This window comes from Delphinapterus leucas, chromosome 2 (assembly GCF_059928025.1).
Source record: "Delphinapterus leucas isolate spDelLeu-1000000601 "Yukka" chromosome 2, BTC_Dleu_Yukka2, whole genome shotgun sequence".
NCBI lineage: Eukaryota > Metazoa > Chordata > Mammalia > Artiodactyla > Monodontidae > Delphinapterus > Delphinapterus leucas.
The window spans coordinates 80,783,949-80,807,880 of record NC_143130.1 but is presented as its reverse complement, the minus strand read 5'-3'; the positions used below and the strand labels follow the sequence as shown (position 1 = coordinate 80,807,880).

The 23,932-nt window shown below is 35.6% G+C and overlaps 1 protein-coding gene across 13 annotated transcripts in view; it reads right to left on the bottom strand.

Annotated features, from left to right (window-relative positions):
• The window catches only part of ZNF280D (zinc finger protein 280D), a 131,097-nt gene that overhangs the window by 52,071 nt on the left and 55,094 nt on the right, over positions 1-23,932 (bottom strand). For 12 of the 13 annotated variants that reach the window (XR_016392093.1, XR_016392094.1, XR_002645399.2 and 9 more), the window contains 6 exons: positions 15,624-15,758; positions 13,497-13,804; positions 12,880-13,020; positions 5,875-5,937; positions 342-460; positions 155-191 (listed from right to left, as the gene is read on the bottom strand). Coding sequence is in view for 1 of the 13 variants with exons in the window: in XM_022579570.2 (XP_022435278.1) it covers positions 155-191; positions 342-460; positions 5,875-5,937; positions 12,880-13,020; positions 13,497-13,804; positions 15,624-15,758 (803 nt within the window). In the remaining 12 variants the exon portion in view is untranslated. The remainder of the gene's footprint in view (positions 1-154; positions 192-341; positions 461-5,874; positions 5,938-12,879; positions 13,021-13,496; positions 13,805-15,623; positions 15,759-23,932) is intronic. The other variant, XR_016392095.1, reaches the window with a different exon arrangement.

Sequence of the window (23,932 nt, the reverse complement as noted above, 5' to 3'; positions counted from 1 at the left end):
CAGGAACCTATTTCAACAAGCAGCTTTAAAAAAAAAAAACAAAAAAAAACACAAAATACTTTAATATTTTTCATTTCTGTTAATGATACATTTAAGAATGCAATAGTGCTAAAATCCATCAAAGTAAAATGCACTGAATAAAAATTAAACTTACTCAGAAAGATGTTCAGAAGTTGGGATACAAACAGAAACTGAAATTAGAAGAAAAGTATTATATTTAAAACAGCATATGAAATATGATGAATGAGAAAAACGATTCAGTAAAGAGCACATACTGCGGCTGACCAATAATACCGGAATAAATATCAAAAATCCAAAGTAAAACAATTTTATATACGTACCTTTCTCTATTACAACTTGACAAGCATGAGTTTCATGTTGACTTAAGTGTGTAGCCATATTATCTAAGCCAGAAACATCAGTTAGGAAATCACAATTAAGGCACACTAGAGTAATGCCCCTATAAAAAACAAAGCAAATAGTATAAAAGAAAATGTTTTTATCTTTTATGAAAATCCACACACCAGTTCAATGAATACTTTTCCGTGATTTGCTTTTTGTGTCATAACTGTCATTCCAATTTTTGTTATATACACTTGATATAACTGAAATGATTCTCTAGAAAATGTCATAGTCATATTCAAATTATACTACCATTTATTTACAGAAAGTATTTTTGCTTTATAAACTTTTCTCTCTCATACCAGTTACTGAAAGCTAAGAGTCAAGAGACCTACAGTCCAGTCTTGGCTCCACTAACAACAGGGGTCACTTTGACAAGTCACAGTCTATTTGTGCCTATGCCCATCTGCAAAACAAGAGTTCAGTATATTATAAATGTACAATATATACATTAGTCAGTGTATATTTACTAAGGCTGTCGTTACACATACTGTACTACTAGTGTACTGTATTGTGAATACAATGACGACCAAAAAATACAGTCTGTGCTCTAATGGAACATTTGTCTAGTGTTTTCTAGGTGAGGAAAAAATTAGAAATGTGAAGGCTTTAAAAATAGATCATTGTCGTAGCTGCTATCGTTGTATACTATGTGTTAAAGATTTTCCTATATATTATTTAGTTTATTCTCACCACAAGCATCCAAGGTTGGTATTATTCTCATATAACACTGAATTAATTGAAGTAGCTAATTCACTATTGAAGTCCAAAGTCTGAGTTCCTCAGCATCCCAGTACTCTGAACTGGCCCACTTGCCTGGACCTAAACTACTTGTTCCCTTAACAAAACTTCACTGAGTACTGTAGTTCTTAAATATGTAATGATTATAAATTTTCAAAAAGGTTAGAAAGCAATTCCCATAGTCATCAATACATTTTTTTTGAATTCACAAATAGTTTTTATGCTTATTGGATCAAACTGTGCAGCATTTGCTATTTGAAGTATTTAAACATAATTGGCATATTATAGTATGTAAAATTGGTCTTAAGACTCTAATTTAAAATGTGTTTAAACTTTCAGCTTTGAGTTTTATTTTAAAATATTAAGCCTGCAAAAATATGTGAATGTTTCAGAGAACTTAGAAAGCCACTGTGTTTAATTTATTATGTTTATTAGAGTTAAGCACTTGGGAGCTTGGGGTCAAGCATCTGAAGAGCTGTTTAAAAGAAAATCAAATATATTAAATGTATAAATGATGTTACATTGTTTAAAGGTAATTGAAGTGTAAATGAGATTTTAAAATAAAAAATTCTAGTCTGTTCAGCTTAAATGAACTTTATCAAACATTATTTAAAGGCCCGCTTGAAAGTGATTTTTTAAAATAAATCTATTTATTTATTATGGCTGCGTCGGCTCTTCGTTGCTGCACGTGGGCTTTCTCTAGTTGTGGTGAGTGGGGGTTACTCTTCCTTGCAGTGCGTGGGCTTCTCATTGTGGTGGCTTCTCCTGTGTGGAGCACTGGCTCTAGGTGCGCGGGCTCAATAGTTGTGGCTCGCAGGCTCTAGAGCTCAGGCTCAGTAGTTGTGGTGCATGGGCTTAGTTGCTCCACGGCATGTGGGATCTTCCTGGACCAGGGCTCAAACCTGTGTCCCCTGCCTTGGCAGGCGGATTCTTAACCACTGCACTATCAGGGAAGTCCCGAAAGTGATTATTAAATGTACTAGATTTCTAAATGGAATATTTTTAAGCTTAAGGAAAGTTAAGATTTAAATACTTAAATTTAATAATTACAGTCTTTTTCTATTAACAAACTGCCCTCAACAGACACTAAAAGTAGTCTCAATGGTAAGTAGCTAAATGCCTATTCCACTCGACATAGTTAATTGAACCAGGGATGGAATGTCTAACTCAAGCCTTCTCTGAACAGGGATTTGTAATTGGGATACATAATCACATTTCTTGATCTGGGAAAATGTGGGAAGCTAGGAATACTATGTTTGGGTCATCAATAGAGAAAGCTAGTCTACACAGAGAAAGGAGAATGGAACTCATGTCCAGAAAAAATAACAGACAAAAATCATCCTGCTTCAGCAGGTCAGACTAGAAAGAAGCCATGTTAGTAACTGATGGCTGTTTCCCTCGTATGTTCTGGCTGTATCTCTTCCTTCTAGGGGTCCATGAGGGTCTTTGGAATCCTGCTAATAAATTATTTTTGCTTAGGTGGAAAAAAAATAGATCATGTAATGTGATCATTGTTATTGTCAGTTTATTAATAAAGCATAAATACATTTCTGAAGTTCATCACATATGTTAAAATTTTAAATGTTTTACCAATATACAAATACAAACAAATAATATACCTTAGATTGACTTCTCCCCTAAAGCTCTAGTCTAACAGTCTGCTGTATATTTTCCCCTAGATGTCATACTGGCACATAAAAAACTGACCTTCATAAAACTAAAATCATGTACTTCCTTCCCAAATTAACTTATCCTGACTGGCCTCTGAAAATACCCTGACATTTCCTCTGAAAATAATGCTCAACCTATAGTTATCTCTGTCTCTTCTTCCTTAAACAGTCAGTATGTCAAGCATTTTATATCAACAATTTATTGAGTACTTATTCTGTGCTAGTCTAACAATTTTAGACATACCATCTCATCTAAATCTAAACAACCCATAAAAGGTAGATGCTATAATTTATCACCTTTTTAATAGAGGATGGAGTTAGCTTAGTAATTTACCAAGGACACAGAGCTGGTAAAGATCAAGATCAGGTTTGAAATCAAGCACTTTCATTCCAGAGCCCAGTTTCTTAAAGATGATATAATACTATCTCAGCATTCTAACCCAAGTCCTTACTAGATTATTCATAACTACCACAAAAGTCCTAATCAATAGGATTCATGCATCTATAATTCACCCTATTGTTAAAGGTGAGAAGAAATTCAACCTTCCTTCAGTTTCATTCAATTCTATATAAAACATCAAAGGTTGTCCAGTGCCCTCCAAAATAAGTCCAAACTCCTTAGCCTTATTTTCAACGCTTTTACAATCTGGCTCTAAGCTCAAAACTATTGCCCCCAATTTCAATATTATCACTATAACTTCAATGCTCCATTCATTTACTACTACCATTCCCCCTCTGTACGCCTTCAACTTTTTCATTTCTGCACCTCTATTCATGTTATTCCAACTCAAATGCACCTGTACCTCCTATCAGTGTAAACAATACTCATCCTTTAAAGCCAAGTAAACTAACACCTATGTAGATCATTCCAAGTAAAGTAATCTCGCTCCCCTTTGAAAAAAAACCAACCATCACTGCACTTATTAAAATCCCTCTTGCTTTATTGTGGTTATTTACATTCACCTCTTATCTCCCACCCAATAAAATGTACATTCTCTGAAGGCTGGTTCCAAGACTTCTTCATTATTACTATTATCTTTACAGGATCTGCTACATTATAGACCTAGTAGATACACAGTAAATAGCTAAAGAACAAATATTCCATTCCAATAAAAGAATAATTACAAAAATTATTGTTCTATACAATTATAAGTTTCTATGTTCCATTCACAGAAATAGGCAAATTTTCAATCTGAGACTTATTCAAGTTGAGAGAAAAACATCCCAGAGGTTTAAAATCATATGATCCATTTAAAAACCAAACACACAACTGAACTTAACAACAGTGAGGTGAAAATCAAAAATCTCATCTTTTGAATGCAATAAAACTCTTCATTCTTATAAAAATTTTCAGTATAGGCAACCTCTAATATAGCTTAATCTATTTCCTTGAATTCAGTAAATGTTGTAAAATTATTACTAATATATTTTTAAAACTGAACCAAATTTTTCTCTCCCTGTGAGCTACTGGTCCAACATCATAGATGGGACCTATTGTCCACATAAGTCATTTTCAATGCAAACATTAATTTACTCAACAAATATTTACTGGGTGCCTAATCACTATCAATGCCTGGCATAGACAAAAATCCAAACCACACACATTCTAGTGAGAGGACACAGAAAATAAACAAAATATACAGTGAATGAGATGATAAAAGATGATCCAGAGAAAAATGAAGCATAAAAAGGAGATAAAGAGCACTGGGGTAAAGCACAGGAGAAAGGATATAATTTTAAATCAAGTGGTCAAGGAAAAGCTCACTCATCAGAATAAAGACCCAAAGGAGATAAAGGAGCTAATCATACAAAAATCTGGGAAAGAGCAAACTAGTCACAGAGAATAATAAGTACAAAGGTCCTGAGACATAATATTATCCCCTCTTCCATTTTTTCCACTAACCCAAAATATCAAAACAACTATTGGTTAACCTTATCTGTATAGATTAGCTTGGTGCAGCAAACATACTGATATTTCAGGTAGCAAAGGCAACATGAGCAAAAATAAAGAGCAGTGGGGTCTAAAGAATTCAGAAGAATATGAAAAACATGGTGCTCAGTGAATTCTGAGTTAAGTGTGTGGTAAAACCAAATTCTCAGTGTCTTCAGAAATATTCATCAACAGCTCTTTCTGCACAGTAAGCAAGTTGTACACTTAATTTGAAAAGGAAAAAGAATTATACAGACTACATACTAATTTCAAGAATTCTAGTGGTTTAAGAAATTTGCTTCAAAACTGAAAAAGTGTTAGTCACTTTACTACATATTTTAGGTATCTTTTTTTAAATCAAATATTGCTGGACGGCCCTATTTTTGTTCTCATTTTACAGTGTAAATACATGAAGACTTCATCTTGACACCATTGGTCACCCCTGAAACAAATTTAGCAAGAGAATATAGACTAATCAGGTACTTTGTAAAACACTCTGGCAGTTCCTCAAAGGCTTGACATAGGGTTACCATATAACCCAGCAATTCTAATCCTAGATATATACTAAAGAAAAATGAAAAGACATGTCCAAACAAAAATGAGTACACAAATGTTCACAACAGCAATATTCATAACAGATTCAAAGTTAAAATAACCTAAATGGATAAACAAACTATCATATATACATACAATGGAATATTACTCAGCAATAAGAAAAAGAAGCACTGATATATGCTACAATATGGATGAATCTTGAAAACATTATGCTAAATGGAAGACACAAATCACAAAGGATCACATATTTTATCATTCCATTTACATGAAATGTTCAGAATAGGCAAATCTAAATAGACAGAAAGTAGATTAGTGGTTGCTTAGGGATGAAAGGAATTGGAAGGAAATGGAGATAACCAATAACGGGTACAGAGTGCCTTTTTAAAGTGATAAAAACGTACTAAAATTAACTGTGGTAACTGCACAATTCTGTGAATATACCAAAAACTATTAATTGTATAATTTAAATGTGTGAATTGCATGGTATATGAACTGCATCTCAATAAAAATGTTATATACAAAAGATTTAAGTCATAATTTTTCAATAGAAAAAAATTTAAAAGATCAACTAGTTACCTGAGATCTTCTGAATACTTCTTAAAGATACAAAACCTTTTACTTGGACGATTACTATGAAAGCTGGGAGAGACAAAACAGATTTTATTAATTTTACTATACAGTAAGTCATATTAATTTATTAGCTATATATCAAGTCTATACTTAAATCTCTAGTTTTGAATAAAATATTATGATATAAATAATAATATAATGTTCATCATCCCTGTTTCAGCATTTTAGCTTACATTCTTACTTATCTATTTATTTTCTAGTGAAATGTATTTCACTAAGCATATTCTCATACAATCAGCACCTCACCCTCACATAAAAAAAGGAAATACTTAAGAGTTTAAAAAAGTAAAGCATGTCAAATTATTTTCTTCAACTGTTAAGAGTTGAAAACAATTTAAAAGTTTTGCTAATAACATTTTTGCTATAATATGAATGGTTACCAATAAGAATCATTTTAAAAATCCTTTACCAACTTAACATGTTTGTGTTGAGGAAGGGGAGTAGATTCCAAATTATCCTGGAAGTTAACAGTAGTTGAGCTAAATGCCACTGTTGGCATTTGTAAAATGGATTTGTAAAATCAAACATTTAGAATTCTTTGCAATTACTAGTAGAGGTTTTTTTTAAAAAAACAAATTAAAGCAGAACTCTTGAACTAAAACAATGCTTCCCCTAAGCACAGAACAGAAAACCCCTAACCAAGCTTTGTAGCTGATGCTGATAGCTTTTACACACCCTTTTAAATCTGATAAGGAAAGCTTTCCTATACTAGAAAACCAGGATCGGCTTAGCACAGTACTACTTAGCACAGATAAAAGTGGAGTCATAGACTAGTAACATGAGCATCATCTGGGAGCTTATTTAGAAATGCAAAGTCTTGTGACCACCCCCCCTCCCACATAGCTACTGAATTAATCTCTGGCAGTGGGGCCCAGGAATCTGTTTTAACAAACTTTTTCAGTAATTCTTATGCAAGCTAAAGTTTGAGGAGCAGCAGCTTGCAATGATAGACCTAAAGTAGCCAACACACCAAATCAATTCTAAGTCTCAGATACAAGGCAACCATCACCAGCAGAGCATGTATGTATGGGAAAAGAAATACTCTGACCAGTTATAATCCCCAGAGAACATTCTCAGAAGATTTTTAATAGTTATTTCTTCAATCTGGGGATAACTACTACTAAAGAGTTTATAAATTCAGCATAACATGACAAAAATAATTGAATGGTTTTTTTAGGAAGAAACCATCAAGAGGTTGGGAACCACTGAAATAATATGCAAAAATTTGTGCACATAACTGTATTTCCTCAGAGTGTGTCCCAGATTTTATCTGATTCCCAAATAATGTGAACCAAGTAAATTATTTTTTTAATGAGATTTAAAAGTAACTTTTAAAAGCTCTTTCTTCCTTCTCAACAGACTGTTTCGGTTTATTTGGTAAGAGGAGAGGAAAAAATTACGTTTTAGGGTCTTTTGATGGCTTCCATTTCTGTCTATAACTTGCACCTTATTAAAATGTTGGTACTTTTAAAATTTTAGTTGTCTGAATCCAGCTTTAATTTAGAGTTCCCTACCTATAAAAAAAGACTTATACTGTCATTTTATTTATATTTATTACACAAATTCCATTCTTCTAGTTTTGTGTATTATAGGAATGGAAAAGTGGATCTGTAGCTCACCAACAGAGGGAAAAAAAACTACCTTTCTTCTTCCTAATAGACCTGTGTAAAGTTAATAACAATAGGGAAATAATCTAATAAAGGAAAAAAAAGGTTAAGATTTTTATTACGATACAGTAAAACATAACATTAAAATCTAGGTTTTGAAAAGTCACCATCTACTTAGACTATATATACATAACTATCAAAACTCATTAAGCTATTCTCTAAAAATAGATGAATTTTACTGTATATAAATTATACCTCAATAAGACTAGAGGCAAAAAAAACTCCCTTTGACCATCTTGCTTTGATACAAGCAAAAAGTTTACCTCTGAAAAAATACAAAAGTATGCAACAATATTGACAGTATGCCTACTATTAAGACACCAAACTGGAGGTTGATGATACAATAAAGCAGGTTGTTTGCCTTAGAGTTCATGGTCCAGGGTTTGGGGGGGAAGGTTATCAAAAAGCATCTGGCACAGAATAAATGCCTAATAAACATTTGCTAAACAAGTGAATATATATTCATTATCACAGGATAAACATCAACAGTGACACACACACAGTTTTGTGGTTGCATGAGGGAAAGCTGCAGGTAAATGGAGAAGTCAGCACAATTAGTAGTACATTTCAGTTAGGAAGGTCCATATACTGACTTACTCCAGGCAAAGCAAAGAAAACAAGAGTTGAAGGCTCTTGGAAAAGTAGTTAGGAATTAGATATTAAAAGGTCTTACATTCTCCAGAAAATTTGAACTTCATCCTATTAATATTAGGAAGGTAAAGGATTTTAGGCCAAAAAATATCCTGACCAGATATTAGTAACAAAAGAAAGGAAGAAATGGAAAAGGGCCAAAGGGGTGGGTTTGGGACAGAAGACCATTTATGATGCCATCACAATAATCTTAACTGTTTTTCTAATGACTATTATTTAGTGCCAATAAATCTATATAAAAATATAATGAACTAAAGCATATCCTATAAAAATTAATTCAGGAATCTGTCTTATTATTATATAGGAACAAATTGTTATACCAGCTTTTTCCTTGGAAAAATTTTAAATCATCCTTCAAAGCCTAAAATGAAATGTCATTTATACAATACCTTCTCATTTCTTGTTTAAAGAATTCATCGTTACCTTCTCTGGGCTCTCACAGTCATTTGTTTATCACATTAAGCTAGGTAAATATACCTCTCCTACTAAATTGTGAAAATTAAAGGCAAGGACTTTACGATACTGAATAATGACAATTTAGAAATAATACCTAAAATTACTTGAATATCTCCTAAGTGCAAATCATTTTATTAAGCACTTTAACTACATTTCCTCTAATAATCACAGTAACTTTCTCTTCAAGAAAAGGAAAATGGGAATCAGTTAAGTAATTTGCCCAAAGTCACACACGTAATAAATAAATGGTGAAGCTTGGTTTCAAATCCAGATTTGTCAGATTCTTCACCACCAGCTTACCACACTTCTTAGCAAACAGTAAGCTCTGCTACAGAAAGAGATATTAGGTACTTATGGCTGTTACCTTAATTCTATTACATGTAGAGAAAAAAGCCTTCTTTCTTATACATAATGTTGAAGAATAATAGCAATATTACACAGTAATGCATTTTCATTTTTTCAGGTGACTTCTACTGCTACCTAAAAGCTATAAGCAAACAGGGTGCAATAATTTAAACAACCAAACCCAAATAATGCTACTTCTTTAAAAAATCACTTAAAAATTATATGTTATTGATGCTCTTCTTTGTAAGAGTCTTATTCCAAAAATGCTCCAACTGCATAAGATTTTTTAATATCCTCTTTTGAGATTTTATTTAGAGGCTTTCTTTTATAATTACAATAATGACTCTCACTTGCTGTTTGTAATGTGCTAGGTGACATGGTAAATACAAAGAGCCCCTTCTTCTCAAGAAGATAATACAGATACAAACAAAAATAACAAAAGGCAAGACAGATGAATGGCACACAACTCAAAGCAAGGAATGATCCCTGTGAGTGGTTGTGGTGATCAGACACTTCAAAGAAGGTAAAGTGAAAGGAAGGACAGGGGTATTCCAGGGACTAACAAAGAATAAGGAAAAGCCACTTGTCAAAAATGAGTATGGGAGAAAGTTTATTCTGGAGAAGAGCAGTCTGAGACTGGAGGGGAAAAGACCAATTGAGAGTACAGAGGTAGTATGGGATAGGGATTTAAGGGACTCATCCTCTGGAAAAAATGAAGTTTCTGTACATATAAAACTCAAGCCTGTAACAAGAATTCACACTGGGAAGAAGTAGTGGTTGGGCCATTCAATGGGAGATACCTAAGGCAGTGAGTGAGGCAAGGGTACATATGAAGTAGAGAAAAAGGAAAAGTGATTTACCAAACCCTAAGAGTGGCAGTGGAAGCTTTCAGTTCCACATGAGGCTACCCATGAATAAGATTGTGTGTCCTGACAATGAAGTGCAGGGTTGGGGCTCACTGGGAATTGGGATAAGGGTAGAAGGGAGTTGGGCTAACTGGGAATGTTTTAGAATAAAATGGATGTGGAGGTTTTATAGGACAAATGAGAAGTCTATGATAAATGGGAAAGGGAAGAGTAGAATGACCCTTGGCTTAGGAAAACACAAAATATTTTCCGATTTGATCCCCTATAAACTAAGGGCAGAATTAAGGCCGTATTTGGGGAGCCATACATTTGTCAAAGAACAAGAGACATTCAACACAGAAGTACACTTGGGAAAGGATGGCCGACCCCTGGTTTAGAGGAAATGGATTATAGGTGTAGTCCACTGTAGTAGGTGGGAGGCAGAGAGGCATAATGCAGAAGGTGTTGTCTCAGGAAGCCATGATGCACAGTGGCAGATCAAGGGAACTTCACAAGCTTAAGATACTTGCAACAGTGAATTTTTTTCCAGCTGGTATTCCACATTCACACAAATGATGCCCTGAAAGAGTATTGGATGGTAGTAAAGTGAATTCTGGAAAGATGATAATGTTTGGTTTATTTAGGTTCTTTTTAGATGCCAATGAGTCAAAGGTAAAAACAAAACAAAACACGAAATAATTAGAAATACAGAGTTAGATCTCAGGAAAACTAAGGAATGAAACTGGAAGATTCAAAGTTGAAAGGTAAAAGTGACAGTGGTTACATTACGAAGAAAGGAAATGTAAGGAGGCGAGAAGAGCTGAAGGAAGGCAATGAATAGGAGCAGGCAAAAAGGAAGAAGAAAAATAGTGGTAACGGTTAAACACAAGCTGAGAAGAACAGTTTCAAAAGTGAGTGACAACAATGACTCTAAAGAAGTCATAGAGTAGTAAGAGTGAAAAAATGTGAATAAATACCGGGATCGGTACTTGACAGATAATCTTTAAAGGGGCAGTGTTAGTTGGTACGTGAGGATGATACTCAAATTAAAAGGTAAAGAAATGAATCATGAATATGCTAGTAACAAATACTTTTTACAAATGTTCATGGTAATAAGAAGACAAGAGATAAGGAAAGTAGGGAGTAAGGACAAGTCTCCCTCAACTTAAAAAAAATACCTGAAATCATCTGTAAGCAGAAGGAACCTGGTAGATAGAAGATGAAGCTGCAAATTAACTGAATGAAGTTGTGGAAGAACTAGAGGAGATAAGGGGCAGGGTTAACTCTGGAGAAGTAGAACATGTTTGATTTCTGAGATTAATGCCTGGATAAATGTAACAGGAAAAAAATTTGAGGCTGAAAAGATTAATTAAAAGGATGACCTCCAACTGTGTATTTGTAGGCCATGTTAATAACTAAGAGAATCCGAAATAAAATCTTTAGAGTACCAAAAAAATGTTTAATCAGATACTGTAGGTAAGAATAAAGAAGTATTTAAAAATAAAAAGACAGGGCCCAATTCAAGTTAAAGATCATGAGTCAGAGTTGACTGAATCAAGCACTATTTGGGGGTCTAGAATTGAGCATAAAGTTCAGAAGAAGATGGTCAAGTCTTTGGCCTTTATGCCAGGTAAGCATGACTAAATGTGTAAAGGATTCTAGAACAAAAACAAAGCAGCAATCAAAACAGATGACCCTGAGGGTGAGGATGACTATAGTTAGATAGGTGCTGCTGGACTGGAAAAAGAACTCAAAGCCCAGAAAGTCATTGGGAAATGGGAATTCAAAAGAAATGAACAGTATATATGACAAGATTAAAATAGTACTGTGGTAAGAAAGGGGGTACAAGTCTAAAGGTGATGTAAAGCACTGGCACTAAAGAAGTCAAGTTACCATAATGTCAGGCTAGTCATCAAGGGGGTTAAAAAACTGTGAGAGAGGTGCCGGAGCCATCAAGAAACGTGGGAGAGTCCTTGAAAGGAGTACCTGATAATGACCAGAAAGTAACACAGAGGTCTATAAGAAAATCACTTTTATTAATCATATTCTAACTTTTGAAAAAACGGAACCTCACTTTGAATAATCAGCCTAACTGGCTTATATCTGAACAACTTTTGACTATTTTTTAAAATTTTATTTATTTATTTTTTAAAATGTTTTATTCTCATAATCTTTCACTATTTTTTTTCTTTTTTTTTTTTTTGCCACGCCACGTGGCATGTGGGATCTTAGTTCCCTGACCAGGGATGGAACCCACACTCCCTGCACTGGAAGCGCAGAGTCTTAACCACTGGACTGCCAGGGAAGTCCCAATTTTTGACTACTTTAAAAAAAATAAAAATCCATCCTGAAGGATGCCCCAACTAATGAGATACAAATGAAGATAACATAGGCTATGAAGGTGCTCTCTGCATAGAATACTCTAATTATCTAAGTTGAATGAATTAAAGAAAAATAATTCCAACAATGGCATCATGACCGAAATAGTCTCTCATTCCACTGAATGAATGCAAGGAGACATGGCTTGATGGATGGATGGACAGACAGATGCATTACAGAGAAAAAGAGAGAGGGAAACAGACTCAATGAAGTGTCTAACATCACTGAAAACCCTGGAATCTCTCAAAGTGACTGCTTTGAAGAGAATAACACTCATGATTACATGTATTTGTTTCATAAATATACTTAAAACATTTACTTTTCTGTCTTTGGAAGTAACCATGTTTGAAAGTTCTGTAGGAAAAAAAATTCCCATAGAAAAACTATTTTCCCTAACAAACCTATCCTAATTTCATTAGTCTAACTGTTCTTAAAATTCGAGTTTCCAGGAACTTCATGAATTACTATGCTGAAAAATAGTGCCAGGAATCATCTTAGAAGTTTTCTTAGAAGAGAAAAACTGACTTCTAATAGGATAACTGTTTTCCAAAACAAACTTGCTGAACTGTAATTTTAATTGGTAATTATAGATGTTTAACTCATCTTACCTCATCATATGATTCACATAGGCTTTGCTACAGCTAGTGTTGTATCTGCAAAAACTACAGTGGACATATGTAGGAAAATGGTTTGCAAAATCTTTTATTTCAGAACAACACTCAATGCACTTGTGAACTCCCCGACGACACCTTATAGAGATATAAAGAAAATGATAAAAATATATTTTAAAACAAAAATAATAAGGGACCACCTTATTAATTTTCTGTTAATTAAAGCTAAGGTGTTTAAATTAACATCTTCAAACAGAGACTTATTATTTGAAAAATCTGCTATGGAACAGCAGCTAGAATAAGTATAAAAAATCTAATATCAGCTAATGTTTCTTACTGGAAAAAAGGGATTAATCAATTGGTTAAATTAACCAATTCAAACATCACAAGATATAAGCACAACATAAAACACCACTGTAATAAATGAATATTATAGAAAAACAGTAATTCAAGTACTTTTCAACTGTTGTAAAAAATATTTTTTATTATTTGCTTGGCCTTAAGTGACAGTGTATAAATGTACAAGAGAGTTGTGTAATAGGGTAAATTTATATTAAATAAAGTTTTTATACTTAAGATTAAATTAGTATTGTGTATCAAGAATAAAAGATTACCTTAAATTCCTCAATGCTGTATTGACTTTACTTTTTTTATTGCTACTAGCCAATGTGCTTTGTTTCTTTTGCATATTAGATATTTTTGATTTGTATTTAGATTTACTTCCATTAGGCTTACTTGCATTAGGTTTACTTGCAATGGATTTAGTTATATTAGGTTTACTTGTGTTAGATTTTGTGGGATTTTTAGCAGTTATATTTTTAGTCCTTGGAGGTGAGAGCTGAAGGGTAGAAGTGCTTGCACTAATGGTAGGTGTAGTTGAAGATCCTGATTGAAGAGGGCCAACTGAAGCTCGAATAGTAACCTACAAAAATGAAGATAATATTTGCTTTAGAAAATTAATCACTGCATTACTGTTAAAATATCACTGCATAACGAAAAGTTAAACATCAAGTTTTTGGAAAGGGCAAGTATAAACTGTAACTGGTAAGTCTTCCATTTATTCTAAATGTTCATATCAATTAAATGAAATTAAACTTGATATTTACTCACTTGTAATCTTACATTTTTGTACTGATATCAGTTATATGTTAAGAGTTATTAATGGATAATTAGGAGTTAAAGCAAATTATATGAATATTAAAAGAGCACATTCCATAGCTATTTCTATGCTCTGATATAACTAAAAATTCACAAACACAGAGGTCAAAATTTAAATCTCAAAGCCTAGAAAGGACTGTGTTACCCTTCGACAACTATAAAACAAAGAGATCTACAGTAAATGTGACTTCTTTCCAGGGGCTCATTGGGCAGGATTTATGTTTACAAAGGTTATGTGAGGGGTTATATATCAATTCACTATACTGCAGGGCGAGTTTAATAATACTTAGAATTTCCTTAAAGGAAGCTAATAACAAGACTTAACATTTGGTATTAAGAAATTATATTTGCTGGTTGACAATGAAAAACACAACTGCTCCAACTTTCTCATTAATCATTTGACTATACACCCCGCCCACAGCCTATGAGGAAGTACCATGAAAAACATGTGCTTTAGTATCATACAAAGGCATTGGACTAGGAATCAAAAGACCTGAGGTTAAAGCTAATACCACTCCTTTCTAGCCATGTGACCTTAAATCAGTAACATCCTCTCTAAGCTTCTTTATCTATAATAAGGGACAATACTTCCCTCGTCTACCTCACTGGCTTACTATATGGATTAAATAATAGAATATATGAATAAACATAACAAAAGCCTAATTCTAAGGTGCTATAAAAACATTTAGTATCATTATTATTATTATTATTATTATTAAGGGAAAATATGAGAGAGGACTGCACTGCTTACATTAGTGTTCTGCATGTCTAGTCCCAGCATGGAATGAATGGATTGCAGGGAAGGATGCTGGATAGCTTCTCTTGCTCTAGGTCTTCAGAGCATGGCTTTATATTGTTTTAGTTAATTCAAATAACAGACATACCCACATTCAAAGGTAAGAACCCAAAGCCAAATATAAATGTTTTGGGGATTATTTCACTTTGGATTATCCATGCCTCTGTTTCCCTCCACTGGAGCAAATATTCAAGAGCTGACTGTGTATAAAGAAGTCAGAAAAAACAGAGGTATATAAGGCAAAAAGGGAAAAGTAAATTACAATCATCAGTATGCAGTCAGACATGTGTTTGCTCACTTAAAACATAATGCTATCCAGCAGCAGAACTTGCTTCTCTGAGAGTAGACTCAGTAATAACAATTTCAATAAACATCTGAGAACCTACAGCATTCAAGGCACTATACCAGATGCTGAGGACACAAAGATAAATAAAACATGATTCCTGATCTCAAGCATCTTACAGTTTAACAGATAAAAATGACATATACACTGCCAACTGGAATAGCTCCAAAATAGCCTATGTAACATTGACATAACCCATTAACCCTGGAACAGTTAATCTAGCTATACTTTTTACAAAGGAATACCACTCTAGAGTTGCACACACTACTGACCAAAAAGCAATGGTTAGATGTTTTATTCCTAAACATAGGAATGGTAAAACCTAAAATTAAAGTCTTAATTAAATCAGAAATCATTTTTAAAGTATTCTATTCAATAAATAAAACCAGGCAGAAGTTGTCTATTATCATACAAAATGTTAAAATACAGCATATTTGAACTCACTTTTGTTCCTGGAGGCAATCCTTCTAGTTGTTTAGGTTTTATAAATGTCCGATGATGCTGAGTCTTGTGATCCATTTTCTCTTTGCATGTTAAAAACTGTAGTCTGCATTTTGTACAACGATGTATTCCTTTTTTCTGTTTAGAAAACAGAAAAAGTGAAGAAAAATAATTTCTACAACCACAAATATTGTGTCCTGAAACTGCTCTGATTTAATTTTAATGATACTAATTTTAAAACTAGTATTTTACATCTCTTAACATATATAATAGCAAAATATGGTTTTATTTTTTAAAACATTCTTTGCATTAGTATTTAGGTTTCAAAAATGTCTGTTACTATCCAGAAATTGAACATGAAAGTTGCATCAATAGATTCTAATTAAAGTTCTCTCAATAGTGCTATGAAAGCTCTTTTTTTTTTTTGCGGTACGTGGGCCTCTCACTGCCGTGGCCTCTCCCGCCGCGGAGCACAGGCTCCGGACGCGCAGGCTCAGCGGCCATGGCTCACGGGCCCAGCCGCTCCGCGGCACGTGGGATCCTCCAGGACCAGGGCATGAACCCGCGTCCCCCGCATCCGCAGGCGGACTCTCAACCACTGCGCCACCAGGGATGAAAGCTCTTTTAATTATAATTTTAAAGTACTTAGACACATGATACTGTGAAAATGAACTATACTACATTTTTATCCTATAAAAGAGTAAATTCTTTTTAATTTTTGCTATTTCTAGTTGGTTGACAAGTTGGAAAAATAAATTCAAATAGCCAACCACAGATTTCAGAGAAAGTTGTTATAGCAATGGTTGTATAAAGCAGTGTTGTCTAAATAAAACTTTCTTCAATGATGAAAACGTTCTAGAGCTGCACTACCCAATACAGTATCAACTAGACATATGTGGTTAATGAGCACCTGAAATGTGCCACGTGCAACTGAGCAAACAAATTTTAAATTTTATTTAATTTGAATTAATTTAAGGTTAAATAGCCACATACAGCTAGTGGCTACAACATTGCACAGTGTGGATATGGAAGCATAAATAAAAACAACTATTCCCAATCCACTTACTGGCTGAGACCCCTTGACTAAGTCCCTCCTCAAACTTAATCCTGTTATTATTCCACAGATGGGAAACAGGACCCAAGGAAAATCCAACTCACTTTCCCATAGCTATTCAGTGACAACTGCCAGACACGAAATCCAGTGTTCTTTCTACTACACAATATCAACTACAATATTGATATTTATGCTTTCATTAATTTAAAAATTATATATGTATATGCAAACATATATATAAACTGAAACAACATATAAATACAAAAGAATGTTTTCTCTAAAGCTACGATCTGCCAGATACATCACTATTTCCATTTAAATACAATCAATCATTTATAAAATTCGAACAGATAATACACTGGGAAGTACCTAGCACAGTACTGGCACACAGCAGGCATTTCATAAATAAAAGTTCTTTTCAAAGTTCAAAGCAATATATAAATATAATATGTTTGTATTGTATTTTAGGTGCATCTTAAGACTATTTTAGAAGTGTGATGCATTCTTGGAGGTACAGGCAACTTAAATTCACTCATATTTGCTCAAAGAAGAGGAAGAAAAAGAGAAAACGTGGGCAAGAAACAGATACCAAGTCAAGAGGACAGAAAAAAAGTTCTCCAGGATCCAGTACCCAGAAATCTTTTCTCTATCTATAATCCCTCCCGAGGTTACCTTTTCATTTCACCGCTTTAAGTATCAACTATCCAACTACCTACTTGATATCACTACTTGATGTCTAATATGCATCTCAAACCAACATGGACGAAACTGAATTCTGGATTTCTTCCCTACCTTCCTGCCCCCCAAAATATGTTCTTTCCTCAGTCTTCACCATATAACAATATATGAAAATTCCACTCTTGCAGCTGCTTAGGACAAAAAACTTAGTCACTCTCTCTCACATCCCATATCCAACCCATTAATAAAAGGTGTCAGCTCTACCTTCAAAAACTGTCATAATATTTCCACTTATTACCTTCAACCACTGCTACAATACTTGTCCAAGACACTCAACTTGACTAATAATAACCTCCTATGTTCTCCCTTTCATATTCTTTCTTCCCTATGGTCTATTCTCTTCACAGCTGCCAACGATCTTAAAACATGGCAGATCTTTCACATGCCTAAAATGCTGATGGTTTTCCAAAGTCCTGATTCTGGTTTACAAGGCTCTATATGAATTGGCCTGCATTCTATTGCTACAACCTTATTTCCTACTACTTTTCCTCTTATTACTTTACTCTGCTCCAGCCACAGCTGGCCTCTGTGATGTTCTTTGAGTGCTCCAGGTACACACTCACTTCACTCCCGATATAATGTTACTTCTCCCAGATTTCCTCACAGCTTACTCCTTTATTTCCTTCAGAGAGGCCCGTTTTTGGCCACTATATATACAAGACAAGGCCACTATATATACATGACATTGCTCTAATAATGTCATCTCAAATACAAGTTTTTGCTCAGCTATAAGTTTCCAGTCTTTTGTAAATAATCATACAAATTGTAAATTTCTTGAGGATGCATGATGATCCTTCTTATTGATAGATTTTCCCCTCTTAACTGCTAGCTGTCTACCTCCTAGGTGCTCCAAATACACAAAAAAGAAAACTGGACACGCATGTCAAGTGAAGACATAAAACTCAGGGTATAAAAACTGATTAAAAATCACACAGCCAGGGAGGAGCTTCAAGATGGCGGAAGAGTAAGACGTGGAGATCACCCTCCTCCCCACAAATACATCAGAAATACATCTACATGTGGAACAACTCCTACAAAACACCTACTGAATGCTGGCAGAAGACCTCAGACCTCCCAAAAGGCAAGAAACTCCCCACGTACCTGGGTAGGGCAAAAGAAAAAAGAAAAAACACAGACAAAAGGATAGGGACAGGACCTGCACCAGTGGGAGGGAGCTGTGAAGGAGGAAACGTTACCACACACTAGGAAGCCCCTTTGCGGGTGGAGACTGCGGGTGGAGGAGCGGGGGGAAGCTTCGGAGCCACGGAGGAGAGTGCAGTAACGGGGGTGCGGAGGGCAAAGTGGAAAGATTCCCCCACAGAGGATCGGTGCCGACCAGCACGCACCAGCCCGAGAGGCTTGTCTGCTCACCCGCCAGGACGGGCGAGGGCTGGGAGCTGAGGCTCCGGCTTCGGTTGAACCCCAGGGAGAGGACAGGGGTTGGCTGCGTGAACACAGCCTGAAGGGGCTAGTGCGTCACAGCCAGCTGGGAGGGAGTTTGGGAAAAAGTCGGGACCTGCCTAAGAGGCAAGAGACTTTTTCTTGCCTCTTTGTTTCCTGGATCGCCAGGAGAGGGGATTAAGAGTGCCGCTTAAAGGAGCTCCAGAGACGGGCGCAAGCGGCGGCTATCAGCGCGGACCCCAGAGACGGGCATGAGACGCTAAGGCTGCTGCTGCCGCCACCAAGAAGCCTGTGTGTAATCACAGGTCACTCTCCACACCTCCCCTCCTGGGATCCTGTGCAGACCGCCACTGCCAGGATCCCATGATCCAGAGACAACCTCCCCGGGAGAACGCACGGCATGCCTCAGGCTGGTGCAACGTCACACTGGCCTCTACCGCCGCAGGCCCGCCCCGAACTCCGTAACCCTCCCTCGGCCCGGCCTGAGTGAGCCAGAGCCCCCGTATCAGCTGCTCCTTTAACCCTGTCCTGTCTGAGCAAAGGACACACGCCCACAGGCGACCTACACGCAGAGGCGGGGCCAAATCCAAAGCTGAAGCCCAGCAGCTGTGCAAACAAAGAAGAGAAAGGGAAATCTCACCCAGCAGCCTCAGGAGCAGCAGATTAAAACGCCACCATCAACTTGACGTACCCTGCATCTGTGGAATACCTAAATAGACAAGGAATCATCCCAAATTGAGGAGGTGGACTTCGGGAGCAACGATATATTTTTCTTCCCTTTTCCTCTTTTTGTGAGTCTGTATGTATATGCTTCTGTGTGTGATTTTGTCTATATAGCTTTGCTTTAACCATTTGTCCTAGGGTTCTGTCTGTACGTTTTGTTTGTTTTTTAGTATAATTTTCAGTGCTTGTCATCGGTGGATTTGTTTTTTGGTTTGGTTGTTCTCTTCTTTCTTCCTTTCTTTTTTAATTACTTTCAAAAATGTTTTTAATAATTACTTTTTGCTTTTATTTTAATAACTTTTTAATTTTATTTTATCTTTTTCTTTCTTTCCTTTTTTCTCCCTTTTATTCTGAGCCATGTGGATGACAGGCTCTTGGTGCTCCAGCCAGGTGTCAGGGCTGTGCCTCTGAGCGGGGGGAGAGCCAAGGTCCAACAGAGACCTCCCAGTTCCACATAATATCAAAAGGCGAATATCTGCCAGAGACCTCCAACTCAATGCCAAGACCCAGCTCCACTCAACGACCAGCAAACTACAGTGCTGGACACCATATGCCAGACAACTAGCAAGACAGGAACACAACACCACCCATTAGCAGAGAGGCTGCCTAAAATCATAATAAGGTCACAGACACCCCAAAACACACCACCAGACGTGGACCTGCCCACCAGAAAGACAAGATCTAGCCTCATCCACCAGAACACTAGTCCCCTCCACCAGGAAGCCTACACAACCCACTGAACCAACCTTAGCCACTGGGGGCAGACACCAAAAACAACAGGAACTATGAACCTGCAGCCTGTGAAAAGGAGACCCAAAACACTGTAAGTTAAGCAAAATGAGAAGACAGAGAAATACACAGCACATGAAAGAGCAAGGTAAAATCCACCAGACCTAACAAATGAAGAGGAAATAGGCAGTCTACCTGAAAAAGAATTCAGAATAATGATAGTAAAGATGATCCAAAATCTTGGAAATAGAATGCAGAAAATACAAAAAACGTTTAACATGGACCTAGAAGAACTAAAGAGCAAACAAACAACCATGAACACCACAATAAATGAAATTTAAAATTCTCTAGAACGGATCAATAGCAGAATAACTGAGGCACAAGAAAGGATAAATGACCTGGAATATAAAATAGTGGAAATAACTACTGCAGAGCAGAATAAAGAAAAAAGAATGAAAAGAATTGAGGACAGTCTCAAAGACCTCTAGGACAATATTAAATGCACCAACATTCAAATTTTAGGGGTCCCAGTAGAAGAAGAGAAAAAGAAAGGGACTAAGAAAATACTTGAAGAGATTGTAGTTGAAAACTTCCCTAATATGGGTAAGGAAATAGTTAATCAAGTCCAGGAAGCACAGAGAGTCCCATACAGGGTAAATCCAAGGAGAAACACGCCAAGATACATATTAATCAAGTCGACAAAAATTAAATACAAAGAAAAAATACTAAAAGCAGCAAAGGAAAACAACAAATAACATACAAGGGAATCCCAATAAGGTTAACAGCTGATCTTTCAGCAGAAATTCTGCAAGCCAGAAGGGAGTGGCAGGACATATTTAAACTGATGACAGGGAAAAACTTACAACCAAGATTACTCTGTCCAGCAAGGATCTCATTCAGATTTGACAGAGAAACTGAAACCTTTACACACAAGTAAAAGCTAAGAGAATTCAGCACAACTGAACCAGCTTTACAACAAATGCTAAAGGAACTTCCCTAGGGAGGAAACACAAGAGAAGGAAAAGACCTACAATAACGAACCCAAAACAATTAAGAAAATGGTAACAGGAACATACATATCAATAATTACCTTAAATGTAAATGGACAAAATGCTCCCACCAAAAGACACAGATTGGCTGAATGGATACAAAAACAAGACCCGTACATACGCTGTCTACAAGAGACCCACCTGAGACCTAGGGACACATGGAGACTGAAAGTGAGAGGATGGAAAAAGATATTCCATGCAAATGGAAATCAAAAGAAAGCTGGAGTAGCAATTCTCATATCAGACAATATAGACTTTAAAACAAGGATTATTACAAGAGACAAAGAAGGACACTACATAATGATCAAGGGATCAATCCAAGAAGAAGATATAACAATTGTAAATATTTATGCACCCAATATAGAAGCACCTCAATACATAAGACAAATGCTAACAGCCATAAGAGGGGAAATCGACAGTAACACAATCATAGTAGGGGACTTTAACACCCCACTTTCACCAATGGACAGATCGTCCAAAATGAAAATAAATAAGGAAACACAGCTTTAAATGATACATTAAACAAGATGGACTTCACTGATATTTATAGGACATTCCATCCAAAAACAACAGAATACACTTTCTTCTCAAGCGCTCATGGAACATTCTCCAGGATGGATCATATCTTGGGTCACAAGTCAAGCCTTGGTAAATATAAGAAAATTGAAATTGTGTCAAGTATCTTATCTGACCACAACACTATGAGACTAGGTATCAATTACAGGAAAAAATCTGTAAAAAATACAAACACATGGAGGCTAAACAATACACTACTTAATAACCAAGAAGTCACTGAAGAAACCAAAGAGGAAATCAAACAATACGTAGAAATAAATGACAAAGAAAACACGATGACCCAAAATCTATAGGATGCAGCAAAAGCAGTTCCAAGAGGGAAGTTGATAGCAGTACAATCTTACCTTAAGAAACAAGAAACTCTCAAATAAACAACCCAATCTTACACCTAAAGCAATTAGAGAAAGAAGGACAAAAAAAACCCAAAGTTACCAGAAGGAAAGAAATCATAAAGATCAGATCAGAAATAAATGAAAAAGAAATGAAGGAAACAACAGCAAAGATCAATAAAAGTAATAGCTGGTTCTTTGAGAAGATACACAAAATTGATAAACCATTAGCCAGACTCATCAAGAAAAAAAGGGAGAAGACTCAAATCAACAGAACTAAAAATGAAAGAGAGGAAGTAACAACTGACACTGCAGAAATACAAAGGATCACGAGAGATTACTACAAGCAACTCTTTGACAATAAAATGGACAACCTGGAAAAAATGGACAAATTCTTAGAAATGCACAACCTTCTGAGACTGAACCAGGAAGGAATAGAAAATATGAACAGACCAATCACAAGCACTGAAATTGAAACTGTGATTAAAAATCTTCGAACAAACAAAAGCCGAGGTCCAGATGGTTTCACAGGCAAATTCTATCAAACATTTAGAAAAGAGCTAACACCTATCCTTCCCAAACTCTTCCAAAATACAGCAGAGGGAGGAACTCTCCCAAATTCATTCTACGAGGCCACCATCACCCTGATACCAAAACCAGACAAAGATGTCACAAAAAAAGAAAACTACAGACCAATATCACTGATGAACATACATGCAAAAATCCTCAACAGAATACTAGCAAACAGAATCCAACAGCACATTAAAAGGATCATACACCATGATCAAGTGGGGTTTATCCCAGGAATGCAAGGATTCTTCAATATACGCAAATCAATCAATGTGATATACCATATTAACAAATTAAAGGAGGAAAACCATATGATCATCTCAATAGATGCAGAGAAAGCTTTTGACAAAATTCAACACCAATTTATGATAAAAACCCTGCAGAAAGAAGGCATAGAGGGAACTTTCCTCAACATAATAAAGGCCACATATGACAAACCCACAGCCAACCTCGTGCTCAATGGTGAAAAACTGAAACCATTTCTACGAAGATCAGGAACAAGACAAGGTTGCCCACTCTCACCACTATTATTCAACATAGTTTTGGAAGTCTTAGCCACAGCAATCAGAGAAGAAAAAGAAATAAAAGGAATCCGAATTGGAAAAGAAGAAGTAAAGCTGTCACTGTTTGCAGATGACATGATACTATACATAGAGAATCCTAAACATGCCACCAGAAAACTACTAGAGCTAATCAATGAATTTGGTAAAGTAACAGGATACAAAATTAATGCACAGAAATCTCTTGCATTCTTATATACTAATGATGAAAAATCTGAAAATGAAATTAAGAAAACACTCCCATTTACCATTGCAACAAAAAGAATAAAATACCTAGCAATAAACCTACCTAAGGAGACAAAAGACCTGTATGCAGAAAATTATAAGACAATGTTGAAAGAAATGAAAGATGATACAAATAGATGGAGAGATATACCATGTTCTGGATTAGAAGAATCAACATTGTGAAAATGACTATATTACCCAAAGCAATCTACAGATTCAATGCAATCCCTATAAAACTACCACTGGCATTTTTCACAGAACTAGAACAAAAAATTTCACAATCTGTATGGAAACACAAAAGACCCTGAATAGCCAAAGCAATCTTGAGAAAGAAAAACAGAGCTGGAGGAATCAGGCT